This window comes from Oculina patagonica, chromosome 5 (assembly GCF_052425735.1).
Source record: "Oculina patagonica isolate OP01 chromosome 5, crgOcupat, whole genome shotgun sequence".
Taxonomy (NCBI): Eukaryota; Metazoa; Cnidaria; class Anthozoa; order Scleractinia; family Oculinidae; genus Oculina; species Oculina patagonica.
Genome location: NC_135762.1, coordinates 33345132 through 33363510, shown reverse-complemented (window position 1 = coordinate 33363510; position 18379 = coordinate 33345132). Strand labels below are relative to the sequence as shown.

General features: G+C 40.0%; 1 protein-coding gene and 1 non-coding gene across 6 annotated transcripts; both read right to left on the bottom strand.

The window, feature by feature from the left end:
- Nucleotides 1–665: 665 nt before the first annotated feature.
- Nucleotides 666–18277, bottom strand: LOC144653727 (allene oxide synthase-lipoxygenase protein-like). 5 transcript variants are annotated; one of them, XM_078513796.1, is made up of 13 exons: nt 18176–18277; nt 15922–16084; nt 10139–10164; nt 9695–9774; nt 9106–9533; nt 8728–8916; nt 7365–7843; nt 5945–6211; nt 4918–5408; nt 3869–4114; nt 2769–3055; nt 1642–2080; nt 666–1139 (listed from the first exon to the last, which is right to left on the bottom strand). In XM_078513796.1, the coding sequence occupies exons 2-13, from the start codon at nt 16026–16028 to the stop codon at nt 960–962; spliced, it is 3219 nt and encodes a 1072-aa protein (XP_078369922.1). In that variant the 5' UTR covers nt 16029–16084; nt 18176–18277; the 3' UTR covers nt 666–959. The 5 variants fall into 5 exon arrangements, with proteins under 5 accessions (XP_078369922.1, XP_078369923.1, XP_078369926.1 ...); XM_078513797.1 differs by lacking the exon at nt 18176–18277 and adding an exon at nt 17878–17899; XM_078513800.1 differs by lacking the exons at nt 15922–16084; nt 18176–18277 and adding an exon at nt 14825–14912.
- Trnat-ggu (transfer RNA threonine (anticodon GGU)) lies at nt 1456–1528 on the bottom strand. The gene has a single exon. It is a non-coding gene; the product is annotated as a tRNA-Thr (tRNA).
- Nucleotides 18278–18379: the final 102 nt, after the last annotated feature.

The following is an 18379-nucleotide window of genomic DNA, read 5'->3' as shown; positions in this document are numbered from 1 at the left end:
GTGGAACAGCTGGCGCTTCTGTTCTTGTATGGAGTATGTAAGTATTCACTGTCGTATAGAAGGGTGCTGATGACCGCGCTGGCTTTGCAGCTTTGTTATGCAAGGTGGAGCTGGTGTAGCTTGTCCAGTGACAGTGATAGTTACGGTAACAGTACCACTGACAGTGACAGAAACAGCCACCATACATGATAGTAACGGCGACGGTGACAGCCAGGCCAGTTTGAAATGGCGTTGCAATAACTGTAAACAGGAATGGTAATTTCTTTGTGATCTTCATGCAAAAGGGCACAAATAATTTTAGCTCCAATTAGGATTTGTTTTGTGCCTGCCTTGAAGAAACTGACCTTCTTTGCTGCCTTTAGTTCGACGACGACGTATTGGCAATCTGCTGATGAATTATCAGAATTCCGTTCCTTTTTTCTTTGTGAGGCATTTTGCCCTCGCAGTATTTGGCAATGAACATTTTTGATGAAATAAGAGATTTTTATCTGCGTTAGTAAAAACATTTTCTCAAACATCTGTGAAATCCCCGTGACGTAGTCCCTTTAATAGTCTCCGTGAAAGGTGATTAGTCAAAATTTGGAACGCTTCCTTCCTGATTCTCCGATAAAAAAAAAACTTAGTGAGAGTAATGGATAAGAAAATCAAACGCGTTCTAAGACAACAGTGGAGCAAACCAACTTTTAATGTTACATGTGTAGTGATACATCATTGCTTTATTCCTTGTAATGATGTTGCTTTTTATATTTGTGGGTTTATTGTAAAAACTTAGACACACACTACAAACCCATTCTTAACCAATTTAGAAGGTTCGTAACATAAGCACACAAACATTTTAAAATTCTAAGAACTGCATACAAGATTTACCAGTAAATTCTCTTGTGCAAAATGATTTATGTAAATGATTAGTACTTGAATTGACATTTACTGTCCTTCACATTTAGTTGAGAATCAGTGCTTCAGACACCAATGCTATCAGGAATTCGTTCGGGTAACAGATTGATGTAAGGCAATTCCATCGATTCATTGCGAGCCTTGATAGAATCCGAAATCTTCTGGAGTGCACCCTGGAAGCGAGTGATTGCATCATCTGCTTCGTCACCAGTCAAGAGGCTGTGTGTGATGTCACCAATAAAACGCTAAGATAGAAACAAAGAAAAAGCTGGTGTTTATACATTGGAAGCACAATAACTTCAGCAAAAAAGTCAGTTAAGTCGAGTTAACATTTACAAGTTGCTGTGTAACCCGAATAATTTAAATTGAAACTAGGTTAATTTTCTAGGCTGAGGACAAGAGGGCAAGATTTATTAGCCAATATTTCAACTAGCACAGCTAATCTGCTTCAGGGCCAGATTATTTCATGGTGAAATTGTGGTAATGGTGATAGTGATAAATAATCATCGCAGTGAATTTCCAATTAAAGCAATTGGAATAAAGAAGCCTAGAAAAAAATCAGGGCTTCAACGGGATTCGAACCCGTGACCTTCGCGGTACCGGTGCAATGCTCTACCAACTGAGCTATGAAGCCACGAAATGGGAGCGAGGTCAATTGGGGTTAGGGAAAGAAAAAGAGGTTTATGATTCCAAAGGTTATTTCGACCCGCCTGTCTGTTTCAATACCATGTGAGCTTCTGTACTCACCTCATCCTCAGCAAATCGTGTCAACACATACATGAAAGCTATTTGCTTAGCAGCCTGAGATTTGTCCGGGAGGGTCGCCATTATGGACTTCAAAGTTGCCTCATTTTTCTTGGTGGGAGGTGGTTGGCGCATCAGGGAAGGAGTGTTGGGGACAAAGCCTGTCACGTCCATCAGACCAAAGTTCACTGCCGCGTGCTGACACGAGCACGTGAACACAACGCACGTGAGCATGTGGATAAGCTGATCACGTGTTTGCAGGCTCTTTGGAAACTCGTGGTCGACGTCACCCTCTCTCACAGGAAAGCCGTTATCATGAACATCTTTAACCCAGGCTTGAATCTCGTTGTCCTTGGAAACGTCATCATCTGACTTGTAGTAGATACCAATGACTTCCGTTATGAAAGTTTTAACCGCTTCCCATAAACGGAGAGCATCATCCCTGAAAGCAACAACAACAACAACAGACATATAGTGTTGATTTAAAAAAGGTGACTCGGAACTTTATTGAAGGCGGAAAAACATGAGTTAATGGTGTTACCTAAACGTCTTAAAGGAACTGTGTGACGGATTTTAACAAGCCAAAATTAGGCATGGGAAATGGCCTTTACATTCAGCGAAATATAAAAATAATATAATCGCTAAAACAGTGAAGGAACATTTCAAAAACACAGCAAATACAGAGGAAGGTAGGGATGGCCAAAAGCGACGAAGGTTAAAACGGATTGCGATTTGGGTTTTTGAAATATTGTTGGGCTGAATAGTTTTCAATGTCTGCTTGCAATTTTAAGTTACAACGCCCGGGAGACACATTTGGTTGCAATGTTTTTGTCATTTCGATCCATAGAGGTATTCCTTTGCAAACATAAAGTTCATAGCGAACATTTGGCAAAACTTAATACGATAAACTTAACTTTGCCGTAACACAGTCCCTTTAATTAAGGTATAAAATTTCGGTTACCTTCCAAACAGATCATACACGTCATGATACTCGTGAGAAGGCTTATCCAATCATCTTCTTTCTACTCGCAGTGTTGTACAGTTAACTTAAAGTGGAATTCGTTACAATGTTTTTTAATTTTTTTATTCGTTACAATTTTTTAAAGTCATGTCATGTATTTATAAATTACCTGTAATAAAACTTGGGTAGTTTCTTTGGATCGTCCACTCCTCTCTCTTTCAGCATTTCAGGTAACGACAGCATGCCAAACTTGAATGTCTTGTAAGTGTTCTTCAACAGCTGCATGCCTCCTTCATTGGTAGCTGTGTCGTTTCGGATGAAGTTGTTGATTGCCATCACGGAGCGAAGGTGTGGAAATAAAGTTTGAAAGACGGGATGAAGCGACGGTAATTGACGCCACGCAGCCACAGCAAATGCCTCCATCACCAAGTGGGTCCTGAGCAGGTGAGTGCTCCCCTGTGGAAAAACAAATAATGTACCATGCAATTTTTGTTATGTGTAAGGAGGTTATTTAGGTAGGTAAAGTCTACATACGAGCCTAGTGGCCCATCAGGCCGGAGCTTATCCCGGCATGTGTAGCGTGAAGCGACTAGGAGTATTACTACTCCCCCCGGATGCGAAGCTAGTCCATTGCAGGTTTCCACGGCCCCAGCATTAAATTAGCCTGTACCCTTTTATACACCTGGGTTGAAAGATGCACTATGTGTAAGATGAGTAAAGTGTCTTTCCCAAGAACACAACGCAGCGCCTCGGCCAGAGCACAGTGCGAGGAACTGAAGGGAATATTGGATTACTCCTTGAATTTTAGACTACAGAAAAACTAGCGACAAAACACTGAATGACGTTTCAATGACTCCAGGTCACCACCGATACTGATTACATGTTTAAGTTAGCGCGAAATAGGCCAATTTCGATAAATTTAAATCTCAACTTGGAGCAGAGGCTGAAGGGAATAAAACAGAGTAAATCACATCGAAATTGAAGGGTGAATAAATATTTTTTTCTTTTTCCAAGAAGCCATAGCGCCAAGTTAGAATTAATATCGAAATAGGCCTATTTTATGTCTGCAGGTAGTTATGTAATCTTTTAATCGTTCATTGTCAGTTAAGTAGCTTTGTAAGAATTACATTTTAATCTCGTGATTTTCAGTGTACATAACTTTTCCAACGATTTATAACTTGCTTTCAAATGTGAGTCTTCAACTATTCTATACGTCTTTGACTTATTTTTCTCTAGAAAAAAGTGACTAAGGTAAACGTTAATAAATACCTGCTGTATTTGATGATCAGCGTGACGTAGCCACATCTTTGCCAGGAGCCAATCATACTGTGCATCACCAGGAGTCCATATTGGGTTGGTGTCACTGGGTTGCTGGAGGAGTTGAATGGCAATTGGTACCAGGTCACCCGAGGCATTGACGTAAAAGAGTCCCAGGGGTTGTGCCATGTAAGTGGACTTCCCTGTGGTGTTGATCCCTTCAAGCTCCTTGTAATCCACAATGTATACGTGACCTGCCTATTTCAAGAAACAGATGGCAATGAACATAGGAAAGTGTTCTTAAAAGTTCATTTTGCAATTTGTAATAAATAAATCGATCTTAATTGTTTCCATTTTAAATTAGTGAATAAGGCGTGTTTTGAATGCCGTTTTCGAGGTTTGTCTTTGTATACGCACTGGACTTCAGTTTTGCAGATAGAAATTGATACAGTCAACACTTTGCCAAGAGGAAACACTATGTATTTTCTGCAATCCGTCCGCCCACAGCCGAGTTCTCGATAAATGTTTAAATACCGGTTCTCAATATATACTAGTTAGTGCAACGCTTTCGAGTGGTATACTATGGAATATCCCACGAGTCACTTGTATTTTTTCGGTATACACACGAGCCTTTAGGCGAGTGTGTATACCAAGAAAATACAAGTGACAAGTGGGATATTCCATAGTATACCACGAGAAAGTGTTGTGTAACTATTTTATACCATGCCATAGAAAATACGCTTACTAAATTTCGTCGAGAATAAGATCGCAGCGCACGATGGGAATGTTGAGTTGAATACCGTCGAATATACAACGGCTTTTCTGAATTCTGATAAATGGCTGTATTCCGGTTCTATGGCATGGTATAAAAAATGATATTTGTTCTACCGACTGATTGTAGTTTCAAAAACGTTTAAATGCACTTGAAATAAGGTGAAACAAAAAGAACCGTCAAACCTGAAATCACTGTCTGATAGATAACCCCTCCACGAACAGCATCCTTATTTATCAACAGCAATTTTATTTTGCTAGAGAAAAAAGTGTCAGATATCCTCTCTTACCTTTATTTCCTCTTGCAGCGTTTTTCCACGATCCAGACAGCTTTTCACCATGTCTTCGGTAACAGGGAAATTACTTGGCAGCTTCTCGCATCGCTGGATGGTATTCGGGTTGCAGCCATTCAAGAACATCGAGCCGAAGACTTTATCGGTCATCCATCGGTCGTTTTCGACAATCTTCGGCACGCCACCATATGCCCTGTTAAGGATCTTTTGGAAGTCGTCGAAATTATCCCAGCTGTCGAAAAGTGTTGACAAATAAGCGAGGCCAATGTCCAGCATCGCCTTATGCTTGTCTTCGCTGATGGTATTTCTGGCTTCATTGGAGAATTGAGAATCTCTTGGTATGTCAGCGTGGGTCTTGGCTTGAAGATAACCAGGAAGGTATTGAAAGACTTCTTGGCTTCCCCATTTATAACTCTCCTGGCGTTGCTGTAGTTCAAGACTACGTTGCTTTTTGACGGCGTCTGGTTGGTCTTGGAAGGGAAGAATGGCTGCAAAGATAGAGTTGCAGAAAAGGAGTTAACATCCACTTCCGATGAAGAAGTTCGCTTATACAAAAAGGATCAGTAAATGTCAGACTATTAACATAAATGGAGCTGCAATGTTGTTGTGTGGAAGTGACTGACTGAATATATTTATAGGAAAACAATCGTGTACTCGTTTTATGTCAAGGTAATCAAGTTAATATACTTTGTCAAGGATCACAGGTCGTTTTCTCTGACAGATGAATCCTCTTTTAGCTGTAACCTTTGTTTTACGTACATCGCCCAGAATAAGGCGACACATTCAGCAGGAATTTTACTGAGCCACAGGCGCAGAAAATGAAACGCTAATTAGGAAAACGTGCGTCATGCAGATAATAGAGAAAACAACCAGAAGTTTTGAAAAGGGCTTGTGTTTGTACACGGGTTAACGCTGGTGCATTACTTTCACAATTTTGTCACCTCTAGTTGCCTTTCGTTTGATAGTGCTTAAACTCTAAAAAAAATGTCTTATGTAACATTCCAGGCGCCATTCTTGAAATTACCTTTTCCTTCAAAGACAACCATATCTGACAGCACCCAGCGATAACACGGGAACTCGAATGGGTCGTCCTGCGAAGAGCTTAACACGGAGATCTTGTTAACAAACCAATCAGGATTCTTGTACCACCATCCGCCGCCGTCATTATGAAGGTGAATCATAAGAACTTCGCCCACGTCCATCGCTTCCACAGAATACTCATCCACATCTCCTCGTTCAAAATCATTGCCCCAGTTGTCTAACTTGATCAGATCTGTCTTACCTTTGGTTCCTACATTACGAGACAACAATTAAACTAATAATCTTTAAATGTACGTGAATGAAGGCTTTATGGCTTAGTTAACGTTAAACTACCCCTTAGCTAGAACATACAGGGGCGTTCAAAATCATTGCCCCAGTTGTCTAACTTGATCATATCTGTCTTGCCTTTGGTTCCGACATTACGAGACAACAATTAAGCTAATAATCTTTAAATTTTCGTGAATAAGGGCTTTTTGGCTTAGTTAAACTACCCCTGAGCTAGAAAATACAGCTTTGCATTTGGTCACCCAATACAGTTTCATGAATGTGGAGTGAATTGGATCAACTTTTAATAGTTCATTTTACAGTTAATTTCAGTTAACAATAGCTTAATTTAGTTATGGACGCAGTGTGCGTTTAATTTCTGCTGGAGGTTTTTTCAGGAAGTGACCTTGAAACAAATTTGGCACGCGTTTCAATTAGAACTGCGCAAGCGCAAAAATGTCCAATTCACACGCATGGCAATCTCGTTCCCAGAGCCTGCGTTCCCCTTGACAGGCGGTCGGGAAAATCACCGGCTCTGGACGAAAAAAAAAACCGAAACCAGGAAAAACCGGTTCCGCTACGAATGTACACGTGCGCTGGAGATTGTGGATGAAATGAACAAGTTTGAACAAGAACAGCCAATGAGATGTGGCCTTGTTTATGGCGAGCTTTCAGACTAGCCCAGAGGTCCCGATCCCTGGCGCAGACCAGAAGGATCACGGCCTATGGTGACGAGATTGCACCCATGGTTAAACTCGTCCCAGACCCCGCTTTTCTTTTGGTCAAAACCAAGGAACTCAAGGACGTGGGCTCTGCCCAGTTCAAATTTGATAGTCCTTGTTTAAAGACTTCCGCTCAAAACTGATTAATTGGCAATAAAAAGTGAACACTCTGCGTATACAAAAAAATCAGTACTTGACAAATCCCATATTCCTGGTGCAGACTAAAAAAATTGCGGCAAATATTTAACAAAGATTTGACATTTGATCGGAAATTTGTTAGCCGGGTTACGGTCATCAATGAACGATTGCGGAACCATTTGTTTAAAGAAAAATTCCTTGAAAACTAGGAACAATTATTTCAAAAAACCTTATTGTTTCAATATTGCACAAGTTCGCAAAAATACATCACCACTTTACCTGTCAGAGAAATGGAAATGGTAGCATCCGTTCCAGCTCCTGACTGGCTCCCAGTTTCCACTCTGATGAGATAGGACGCCATGTGCTCTGGGACGAGCTTGTTTGACCTATTGGCGCGAAGCTTCTGAGACCAAGCGTACACCTCGTTACGAATGTGAACAACGCAGTTAGGATCGTCACTCGACTGAGCTGGTAGCAAACCAATCGTGGACGGTAGGTTACAATGAGTAAACTTCAGACGTTCCGTTGCTGTTGGAGACAGTAATGTCGTCATTTTGATGTCAGCCAAATCTAACCATGGGTGGGTCTTCTCGTCCCATTCTCTCCCGACTTGAAGTGTCATTGGCGGATCATCGTCCTTAGCCTCATGCAGCTGTAGCTGGAGTTTGTACTCGAGTGGTCCTCGAGTTATTCTCTCTCTGTACTCTCGCTTGAGGTAGTCCATCGGTAACGTCTCAGTTGGTGATCTTTCACTAACCCTACATTTTGGAAAGAGGGACGTATAAAAATATGCCACAACAATCGACGCAAACCTGGATAAAACTACGAAAACACAACAAAATCTTTTGCTGTTTAAGTTGTTTTGCCTTTGTTTGTTTCGAGCGACGATTGAAGTTTATCAGTAATTAGTTATAATACTCAGTGTTCCTATTTAACAGTGAAGCTTACTTCTTATTCATTATTTTAAAAGCTTCTCTAAGTTTGATGCCACCAAATGAAATTAGAAACCCGCACTGGAGGGAAGAGGCTGTCGTGTCAAGCACGCCCGTTTTAGTTTTAGAATGCGAATGTGCGCGGTCTTTGAACGCGAGTTCTGAAGCGAATGTCAAGACAGAGCTTTGCACGCGATGAACCACGCTTTCGGTGCTTGCGCCTTCCGAGAAACGATTTAAGCAGGATTGCAGTCGTTTTTGGTTTTTAACTGGTAAACTGGTAATTCCACTTTTATACTAAAGAAAAGCTCACTAGAGCACTAAACGTTTCAAATTAGGGGCGGGGATAACTGCCGAAGGCGAGATTTTAGATCTCCACAGGCAAACGCAGTTCTCTACTAAAACCACCCGGGCTTAATACTAACGAACTTTTAAAGTAGCTACGTCACGGAGAACTCATCTTGAAAAAACTGGCAAGTTTTTTCTAGATGTTTGTAATCTCTCTTAATCTTCCTCAGTCGAAACCATTCTTGGTTATTTTCGCATTTTTTTACTCCTTTTTACTCCTTTGTTGTTTTTCTACGTTAGAAAATTATTATTTTGAGGTTTCCTTGAATTTAGAAGTATCAGAAAAATGGCTTAAAATATCGTGACACTTCTCCTTTAAGTGTATTTGTTTGATCATAACTGCGCCTTTTATAGTTACTTACCAAGGCTGCCACTGGACTTCCTCGGACAGTAAACCTGTTTCCGGTGACCCGTCAGCTGGCATCAGCCGGAATCTGACGTAACGCTTCACTCCATCCAACGCCTTAAAATCGAAGATCACTTCAGAGTAATACCGCTGGTCGTACAAAGAGTCGGGCTTTTGACGCAGGCCGCCAATGTTGGCTACCAGGCTGCTCGCAAAAACAAAAATTGTTTTTTAATACAGTCAAGACCTAAATCTTTACAATTCTAGCTTTAAGGATTTTAGTTAAACGGTAAAAGAAAACCAAGATAATATCGGCAGAAAACATAACTACATTGTGTATAGGATTGAACAAATAAGTTAGCTAATGGTCGTTCTGGCTTAGCTTTTTACTTACTGGTCAGGACCGAGCAGCAGATAAGTTTTCAAATCTCCTGAAACCTTGGCTCTTACTGCGTCAAAGATGGCTTGAGCGCTCCACAAAGGGGTTGTCGGTCCAGTCCCCATTACAAGGTCGCACGGACTTTCCGTGTCGTCACTTCCGGCAAACCTCAACGCACCGCCGCAGAAATCAATCAACACGTCATCAACTGACTGGATAGTGGAGTGACGCAGACAGACTGGGAACGAACGTCCAGGAGTAAAAAACTCGTTCTTTGGGATCTTGGGATTAGAAACAATTGTGGCGATGCCCTCGGATCCGACTCCAATTGGGTGGGTTCCCCGTTGACCCTTGATAAGCACCTTTAGACCGAAGAGTAGCTTGAGTTTGGTGGTGTTGTACGCCAGTTTGGAAGCGTCAAAAAGTCCAGGCGGAGGAAGAGGCTTTAAAAACAAAATCGAAGAATACAGTTTATTTACGATCAGGCGTTTGTCTGTTTGTGTGTGTGTGATCTGTTTACAAAAAACAATAAAAATTAAACACACACACACACACACACACACACAAAAACAAGAATTAATCGGAGATGCATCCTCGCTCGTACCTTTTCAAATTCCTCGATCTTCTGTTTGAACATCTCTTCCCCCATAATACTTTTGTAGACATCATATCCAATATTTCGCCCTAGAAATAATGCGTGAATTATTCTGTTAGTTTAACTTCACCTAGCCTGCGTTGCAGCGAAGGCTAAACTTCACCTTGTATCGCGGAAAGTCAGTATTACTTCAACGGAACCTGCGCATACAATAATAATAATATTAGGATCCGGTTCCCCACCTTCCCATCCCCCTATTTAGTGTTACACAGGAACGAAAGCAGTCTTGGAGATACCTACGATCAGGCATTCTTTTTTCGAGAAGGAGAGGGGAAAAAGAAATCACCCTTTTTCCCGGAGTGAAAAGTAGGGAGGGCACGATCTCAGGTTATCTCAGAGATAAGAAGGAAGCATAACAACGTTTTACACGATTAAACAAACAAAAACACTTACAAGGCATGATGTCTTCTTTAGGGGTTCTGGAAATGAAAAATAATATATAAATACAATATCAGGTTATAAAAAATATCCTGGATATTAACAACGGATGTGATATGTCTGCAGGGCAACAAGGTTATCTGGATTATTAGTCGCGATACTAAGTCAATGATCTATTGTTTTACCGAGCAGAATAAATTCAATAATATATTAACCAAAAATGGCTTTTAAATGAAATATTTTCATTAAGACTGAAATTGCTGCAATGTGGTGTAGTCGGATGTGTTACCTGATGTTTAAACAGGATGACTGCTCAAAGTGAATTCTGTTTACACACCGGGCAACTCGACATGATACAAACATTGCTTTTGCCTGATATTTCTGCATGCGTGACTGAATGTTTATTAATCTCTCTTGATACGAACTGGTATGTCTTGTCTTCGCTAATAGCTGGCTCTTTAAGTATAAGTTTAACTACAAATGTTTGCACTTTTTTGTCGTTTTGACTAACACTGGCTAGTTGTGTTTTCACCTGAGGCGTATTTACATATAGCTGCAACAACTTGAACGACAGCGTGACATGTTGTGTGGATAACTCACTTGTATGTAAAGATTCGAAATTGAAATGAGATATGTGTGTACTTTGGTTTGTTGGTCATGTGTAATATTATTGAAGACTCCATGCACATAGTAAACTTGAATAAGGCCATTAAGATAAGGGCTGTGTCCAGTGATACTCATATATACTTAGAAGACCGAGCACTTCTTTTAACAGAGCGCGACTATGCTTCTTATTGGTCTTAGTCCCTTGAGAGCCACTCGGGTTCAAATAAGAAGTAGTTCACAGGCAGGTTAAAGTTCTCTTCTCGGCAATTCTTCCTTCTTGTCGCCTAACACTTTCTAAACAACGCCGTGATTCGAAAAACGATATCATTACTTACCAATTCAAGCAAACAAATATGACCGGCAGAATTTAAGGTAAAGGAGTGAGAAAGAAGTTTGTTCGTATGAATCTGTCACGTTCGCCGAACATTATAATTCCATTGGCTGCATTCCTCTGAATTCTCGATCCCAGGGCTCTTGTCTTCTGCGCATGAAGAGCTCTGGGGTTGAGAAAGCATTGGCTGCCAAGGCGTATAGTTGCGTGCGCATAACCTCGCACTGATGTAGTTTATAAATTCTCCCCACACAAAACCCCCGGACGAAAAAGATAAATTGTATTGCCGTCAAGCTTGTGCAACAAGGATCAAAGACCAGTCTTTCTCAGTGTCAAATCACATTGCTCGTTCCTTTTATACACACTGTCCACACTTTGTTTTCATGCAACAACTGTTGATAAAACTGACTTCTTATTTAAGTAATCTTCATTTATATAGGGAATATTCTGCTTTATTGCACGGAAAAATCGTCAACAGGAAAAGTAGCCAAATACTCAGAAATTGAAGCGGAAAAACAGAACAGGTTGCGTGCGGCTTGATGGTTAGTTTTCCTATCCATTGTTGGCTGTTCATTGTTTAGAGGGGTTTTCACTTGAGTGTCGAAAGTAGTTTGCGTTTGCTTTGGTTTTGCATTTCTGCGCTTAGTGGTTGGTTAAAAAATCTCGCGCCACTTTCTTAGCCAATTAGAACTAAAACCAAAACCAATCATGACTCGCGGGCGCACGTTATCCCGCGCTTCGCGTCAGCTACATGTATTTGCTTCGAGTTTTGATTGGCTCACTGGATTGTCTGTGTACTTTGTGATTGGACAGAGTAATTACTTTGGTTTTGGTTTTACAACACTCAATTGAAAACTGCTCTAATTGTACAAAAGATAGACACTTTGTAGTCTCTTCAGCTCATTTCGTTATATTGTTAACTTTTCTTTCAAATTTTATTTCAGGCCTTAGTGCCAAAACTAAGTTAAAACGTTATAATTTTGATTTACATGGTTAATTTCAAAACTAAAAAAGCAAACTTCCTTGCCCGACCCTAACGCATGCAGAAATTCCATGCCAGGTGCTTTTATGAAAGAATAGGGCAATTGTCTTTAATCAGAGTTATTAATATTAATGCTTGTTGAAATGACATTCATGGTAAAATTTGAGCAAAAAACCCAAAACAAAAGATAGATCTATATGTATATGACATGTGTACAAAAAATCAGCATTCCTTCAGCCGACATATTGTGTCATGGCACCGAAACAATAATTAAAAAAAAATAACAGCCGCATCAATCAATCAATCAGGAAAACTTTATGCAGAAATAACGCCACTTCTGACCACTTCAACTGCATTTGTCGGAGTGCTTTGTATAGCGAGGCATTAATCTATCCCACGGCATTCAATTCATTGTCGATAAAATGCAAATGCTAAACTGTCAACAGACATACGGCTTCTCTCAAACATTCCCCCGGGCAATTGTTTATGCTAAATTGGCCGCCACGTTTGGCTGACGAAGGGTAACGAGCAGAATATTTACACAAGTTGAAAACAGCTTATATTAGTCTGCTTTAGCAGGCAATGCAAATATTAATGCCAAAAACCGACGCGAGACTAGCAGCTTAGCCTCTAAAAGCACGCTATAGTTTTTTCACGGGTCTTTAAATTGTAGTGGGTGCCTGAAGAAATTTTACACGTCCGAACAAGCTTTTAAACCGAGTCGGCTTTGGCTGATAACACTTACCATGACCTTGATTATTCCGAAAATATACACAAAAATAACTGGTTGATAGACATGATTGCAAATGAGTTGAAGGCGTGACCGCCTTAACAAGGTGTTCCAAGCGGTCGGTTAGTTAGGGAGTTAGGCAAAGAAACATTGACCCCAAAACTGAGCTCACTGCGGCAATTCTTTGCGCTACTACCCAGCTTAACGTACGCCTGGATGAGGCTCAAGCTAGGCGGAATTTGAACAAATGGATTGTTTAATTCGTGTAGAAACTGTTGACCTAAACATAATTAAATCCTCATTTCACCTAGGCGGTAAAATTTGGTAATAGCGACTACTTCGTAAGACGACTGCCTCAAAACGACAAGCCTTAGAGCTAGTGTCTAAATTAAAATTTGTGCCACTTACTACAGACGATTCCAATACGCTACCAGATGCAAACAGCCGGAGAGATTGGCTTCGACTCTGTATTGAAGAGCCTTTTGTCGTCATCCAAGTGTGCAAAGCAAATTTATGCCCTGTATTAGTAAGGCGGACAGAAGGAAATGTGCGCATGTCACAAGTTTGTCACGTTCGTTGATTCGTCAAAAATCAATTAACACTAGCTAATAAACGACTGAAAATTCAAACTATTATTAGCTGTTTACTGCTTTTTTTTATGTATGATTATAGTGCATTGTTCTCTTAGCTATGCTGACAAGTCCCTAGCGAGTTACATAGCGAGTTACATAATAAGATAATGTTATTTGAATATTATATTGCCCTTCAATCAATGGTTTGTAACCAACCCCATGAGATTCAGGATCAATTTAGGTTTCTGGGAAACTGCTCACCTACCCCTCCCCAAACCTAACATTTTGCCCAACGATGTAGGGTAATGTAGGTTGGGGAGGGGTAGGTGTCCCGACAAAGTCCGAGATTCAAATGACAGAGACGAACTTATCATCGATGACGTAATCAGTGATCACACACTCACAGGCCTTTCTCGGCTGTGGAAGAACTTTACAACACAACGTAGTAAAAACCATCATTAAAAAAATCTCGGTAAATATCTAAAGTACATAGTAAATAATAAAGATGGTAGATTTTAAGCTCGGTGATAAATAGTGAAGAATATTATTCTACATGACACGAGCATGGAACAAAGAAAAAATCTGAGTCCCCGACGGGAATCGAACCCATGGCCTCCCAGAAATACCGGTTGGGGCCATGGGTTCGATTCCCGTCGGGGACTCAGATTTTTTCTTTGTTCCACGCTCGTGTCATGTAGAACAATATTCTTCACTATCTAAAGTACATAGTTTTAAAGAAGCAAAAACTGTTAGAATTTGTCTTGCATGACTGTGATTTACATAACTATGAGCATTGAATCATCAACCCGATGATTCCAAGCCTATGTCAGTGTTTAGCAAAACCATAAATAAATTATTTCATTAAAGGTCTCTCTCACAAAATATCAAGAGGCTATGGTCAGTTGTTTAAGAAGTAGGCCTGCATTTTTAATTCCACTCTTCATAAAACAGTCTATTTGTAATAAGGATAATTGGTATCTTCAAGGAAATGGAAAATATTTCGACTTACTGTGCAGAATGCGAATGCGTTGATTGTTGCAGTGCGTAATAAGATAAGATACTTTCCCGATATTGCAGTGCGTATTAAGCCGGTATTAAGGTGATCGGAAACACGTCTTGATCTGTACTTAATACGTACGTCACGTACGAACATGTCGAGCAGTCACGTACAGTTAGCCAACGTTTTTTTGTACGACTGAATTGTTTTTGTACGACTGAATTGTTTTCGTACGACTGAATTGTTGTTCTCGACTTTGTTAACGCTTCAGCCCCCTCGACCTCCCTGACAATGTTCCGGGTGTTCACATGAAGAAGTATACAAACACGAATATTCGCGCAAATGCACAGGCGTCTTGAAGTCCACACTCTGCATGGCCTAGACAGGTTAAGTGCTATGCAAAATGTAGAAATTTAAGTTTAAAAGCCGAAAAAATAAGTTCTAGAAAGGTTCTAACATGAGCGAGGTTCCAACTGAACTTACCAACAGCGATGCAGAGAATTTTGACTGTGGCGAAGGATGTGCCTGATGCGCTATCACTATTACTGAATTATAGTCACTTTGTCATCAACAGTACAGAAACTGAAATATTTTAAGTATATGCTCTCCCTAAACTGCCTGAGTGTGGGCGATGCGAATGGTCAGAACACAAGAACGCGAGAAGTCAAGAAAGGTCAATCTTGGTGTATTATGAACCTTAAGATTCAATTCCGGCTTGCGGCCCATCCACCCTCAACCTCTCAAAATCAAAAAAAGAAATGCAGCGTCTCAGTTTTCTGCCTGTCTTAATTGAAAGAAAAGAAGTTTTCCGTTGGATATATTTGATAAGCCTCCAACGGTCCTCCAAAAACAGACCTTCTCTGGGTCTATAAATATAATAAAGTCCAGTCCCTATAGTAAGTATATCCGGATGGGACCATCTGGTGATAAGCCGATGCATTTTAATAAGACTATAATTATTTTCAGGACTAAAGGGAATGTTATTTTCAAGTCCACCATGCATTTCCCATTTCCGAGTGTTGTGTCCGCAGAGTGCTCAAATTATGCTCAGCCGACTACGATATCAACTTACGAGTGGGTGTTCCTAACACTATGATACATCTTCGTAATACGAGCAAAAATGTTCAAAGTTGTTACTATGATCACGATTTTTGCGAATAATTAGTCTAAAAGCCAATTAACAAGCTAGCTTGGTAAAACTCTGCTGAGCTGAATTGTCTCAACTGCATAGGATATGCCAATCTACATGTATATATCCTCTTTGGTTATTCTGCGTTCTTGCCTTTTGCTTGTTATCACATTCCAGTCAGAAAGTTCCTTTGCCATTAAAAAAAAAAAAAAAAAAAACCCCCCACCAGCTTATTTAATGTTTTTTTTTTTAATGATTTAGTCAGGGCGTGACTTCCTACTTTCATCCTTTATTTGCTTGCTTAGTTTATTCATATTTATTCAAGTCACGTTTCTCTGCGCTTAACTTCAAAATCTTCAGTCGCTACTACACAAGTGAAAAGTCTGGGCTTTTAGGGCTTCCTTTTAAAAATGACAACCAAAATTTCAGTAGTAGACAATATCGTACATACCTATTGTTGACTGTGTTAGACTGAACAGAGCTGTTAGACGGACCAGACTTGCCAGACTGGTTTGGTTGGACAACGGCTTTGTCAGGTTCACTCTTACAGTTGCCCATAATCTTCGCTGTTACATGACGTTAAGCAAACACCGTATTCTGATTTGGAGAAAAGTCTGAAAAGGAAAAACACAACTTTTTAACTTGGGTGTCCAATTCAAAATTAGCGAATTACTGCATCAGCAAACAACAAAGTTGGAAAAGAAAAAAGTGAAAGGAAATAATCAGTATTAAAATGATCAGTAAGTCAAGGTAGAACTGCCTAGCTTATTATTCCAACGATTTAGACTGCTCTTTTTGCACAGTGATCCGTAGATCCGCTCTTTCTTGGATGAAATTTTTTTCACGATGTCAGAAAGTCGTCACAGTCTATTTAAAAAAAAAAACTCGAAAATATCAAAAATAATATAAAACTGCAGAAATACTGGAAGAAAGTAATAAAGTGGAAAAACTCACAGATTTGATAGAGCAGTGTGGCAAATCTGGTTGCCTTAAAAACCGTGTTCTGCCACGTGAACAGATCTCCTTTAAAACTAAAATGAGGACACGAGTTTGACCGCTATTTTGATGTTCCTTTGTTAATATCTGCTCTGACAAACCATGCAGCTCGTATACGTAACGTGGGAAGAGCGCGAGAGCGTATGATACGGTATTTATTTACTTTTACAATAGACTGGTTACCTGGTAGCAATAAAAACATGCTCGTTAAATAAAAACTATAACGCAAATTTGCTTCTTTCGAGAATGAAAAATAGCTCTACACAGGTAATTTATATCATTTTGAAATTTTGTCCCCGCGGAATGAACAGGCCTACTCTGGGACCCAAAGTCGCCGTAACTTTGGGCGACTTAAGGCGACTTTAGGCGATTTTAGCTTATTTTGTCCAAAATTACGGGCGATTTTGGGCGATTTAAGGCGATTTTGGGCGACTTTAGGCGACTTTAGGCGATTTTGAGCGACTTTAGGCAATTTTAGGTGACCGACCTAAGTACAGTTGTGGTATACATGTACATGGGAATCATCACTGGTGCACCATAAAGCATTGTTACAGAAAATATCTATACTATTTAAAGCGACTTAGAGCGACTTTGGGCGACTTTAGGCGATTTTGAGCGACTTTAGGCGATTTTGGGCGACTTTGGGCGATTTTGGGTCCCAGAGTAGGCCTAATGAACTGATCAAATTGTGCTTGCTGCAACTGCCAACTGTATGTAAAAACAAAACTGGTTATCAACGGGTTTCTAAGCTTCTAAGGGACAAAAAGGTGTTTCTCCAGTGTAAGTGTATTTGGTGGTCGTTATTCAGTTATGCCAGTTATGCCAACAGCATATTCATGCACGCGTGATGATATCGTACAGAATGAAAATTGTTATGGCAACGCGGAAAATAAAGACAATATGTGGCAAACTCTTTCAAGCAGAACTGCAAAACATGCAGACAGTATAGATCTTTTTAAAAATTAAATATTAAAGGTGTTGAAATAGAAAAGTGAATCCTATTTGCACCAACAAGCATTTTACATGGATTGTGTGCATTCACATTTCCCAGTCGAGACAATGCAACTACAAGCAGTTCAATATAACCAGTGCCAATACTAGCTAGGAAAAACAAAACAACAGCTATTGTATAGCTAATTTACTTTGTTAACTGCTTTGCTTATAATACCCGCATCAGTTGTCGGTCAGTTTGTTGGCCCAGCTACATATATAGTTGCTTCGCGGTAACTTGTATAGCTATGGTAGAAAATAGTTCCTTGTAGCATGTAAACTGCAGTAAAAAATGATGATAATTGAATACACAAAATCTTCTCATACTTCACGAAAGAATCATGGCTATGATTTACATAACTCAGTAAGCACTTGAACTAATTATCATAAAAACACCAAAACCATTCAGTGAGCCACATACCTATTTTGCTTGTAGTGCAATGTTTATCGCTATAAGCTCGCTATAAGATTCAAACATTACTTTCAGTAGCTTTGGTCTTCCAAAGGGTCTCAAATCGTATTAGCTGACTACTAAATCCTTAACTTCAGCCTGCTTATGAAGGGCTAAGAGAGTGCAATTTAGATAGAAGCGAATATCGCAGACTGCTTGTGGCTTGTGCATCATTTAATTCGAATCACTTGTTTTCAAAATGGAGAAAATTGAAAACATAAGTGAGCGTCGCCACCCAAACCGAACAAGTCCAAATAATGTGTCTTACCTCAACTGCACCAAAAGATACCTGAATTGTCACAATACTAAACGACTGACTTTTGATTGATGTTTATCAGTGTAATACGAAAACATGTTATGTCACGTCAGGGGTCATGACGTCATCCATGTCACGTCTTTTTATTGACTGTACTCAGTGTATATAATTACTGACCCTCGTAAAACCCTATTGTTCTCTCTGCAATATATCGAC

Excerpts from the sequence above, each read along its gene's own strand:
- LOC144653727 (XM_078513796.1), bottom strand. The coding sequence starts at position 16,028 with ATGGGCAACTGTAAGAGTGAACCTGACAAAGCCGTTGTCCAACCAAAC. Across the intron at positions 4,115-4,917 it reads CGCTGCAAGAGGAAATAAAG|GCAGGTCACGTATACATTGT; the intron begins GTAAGAGAGGAT and ends TTCTTGAAATAG. Across the intron at positions 3,056-3,868 it reads CTGATCATCAAATACAGCAG|GGGAGCACTCACCTGCTCAG; the intron begins GTATTTATTAAC and ends GTTTTTCCACAG.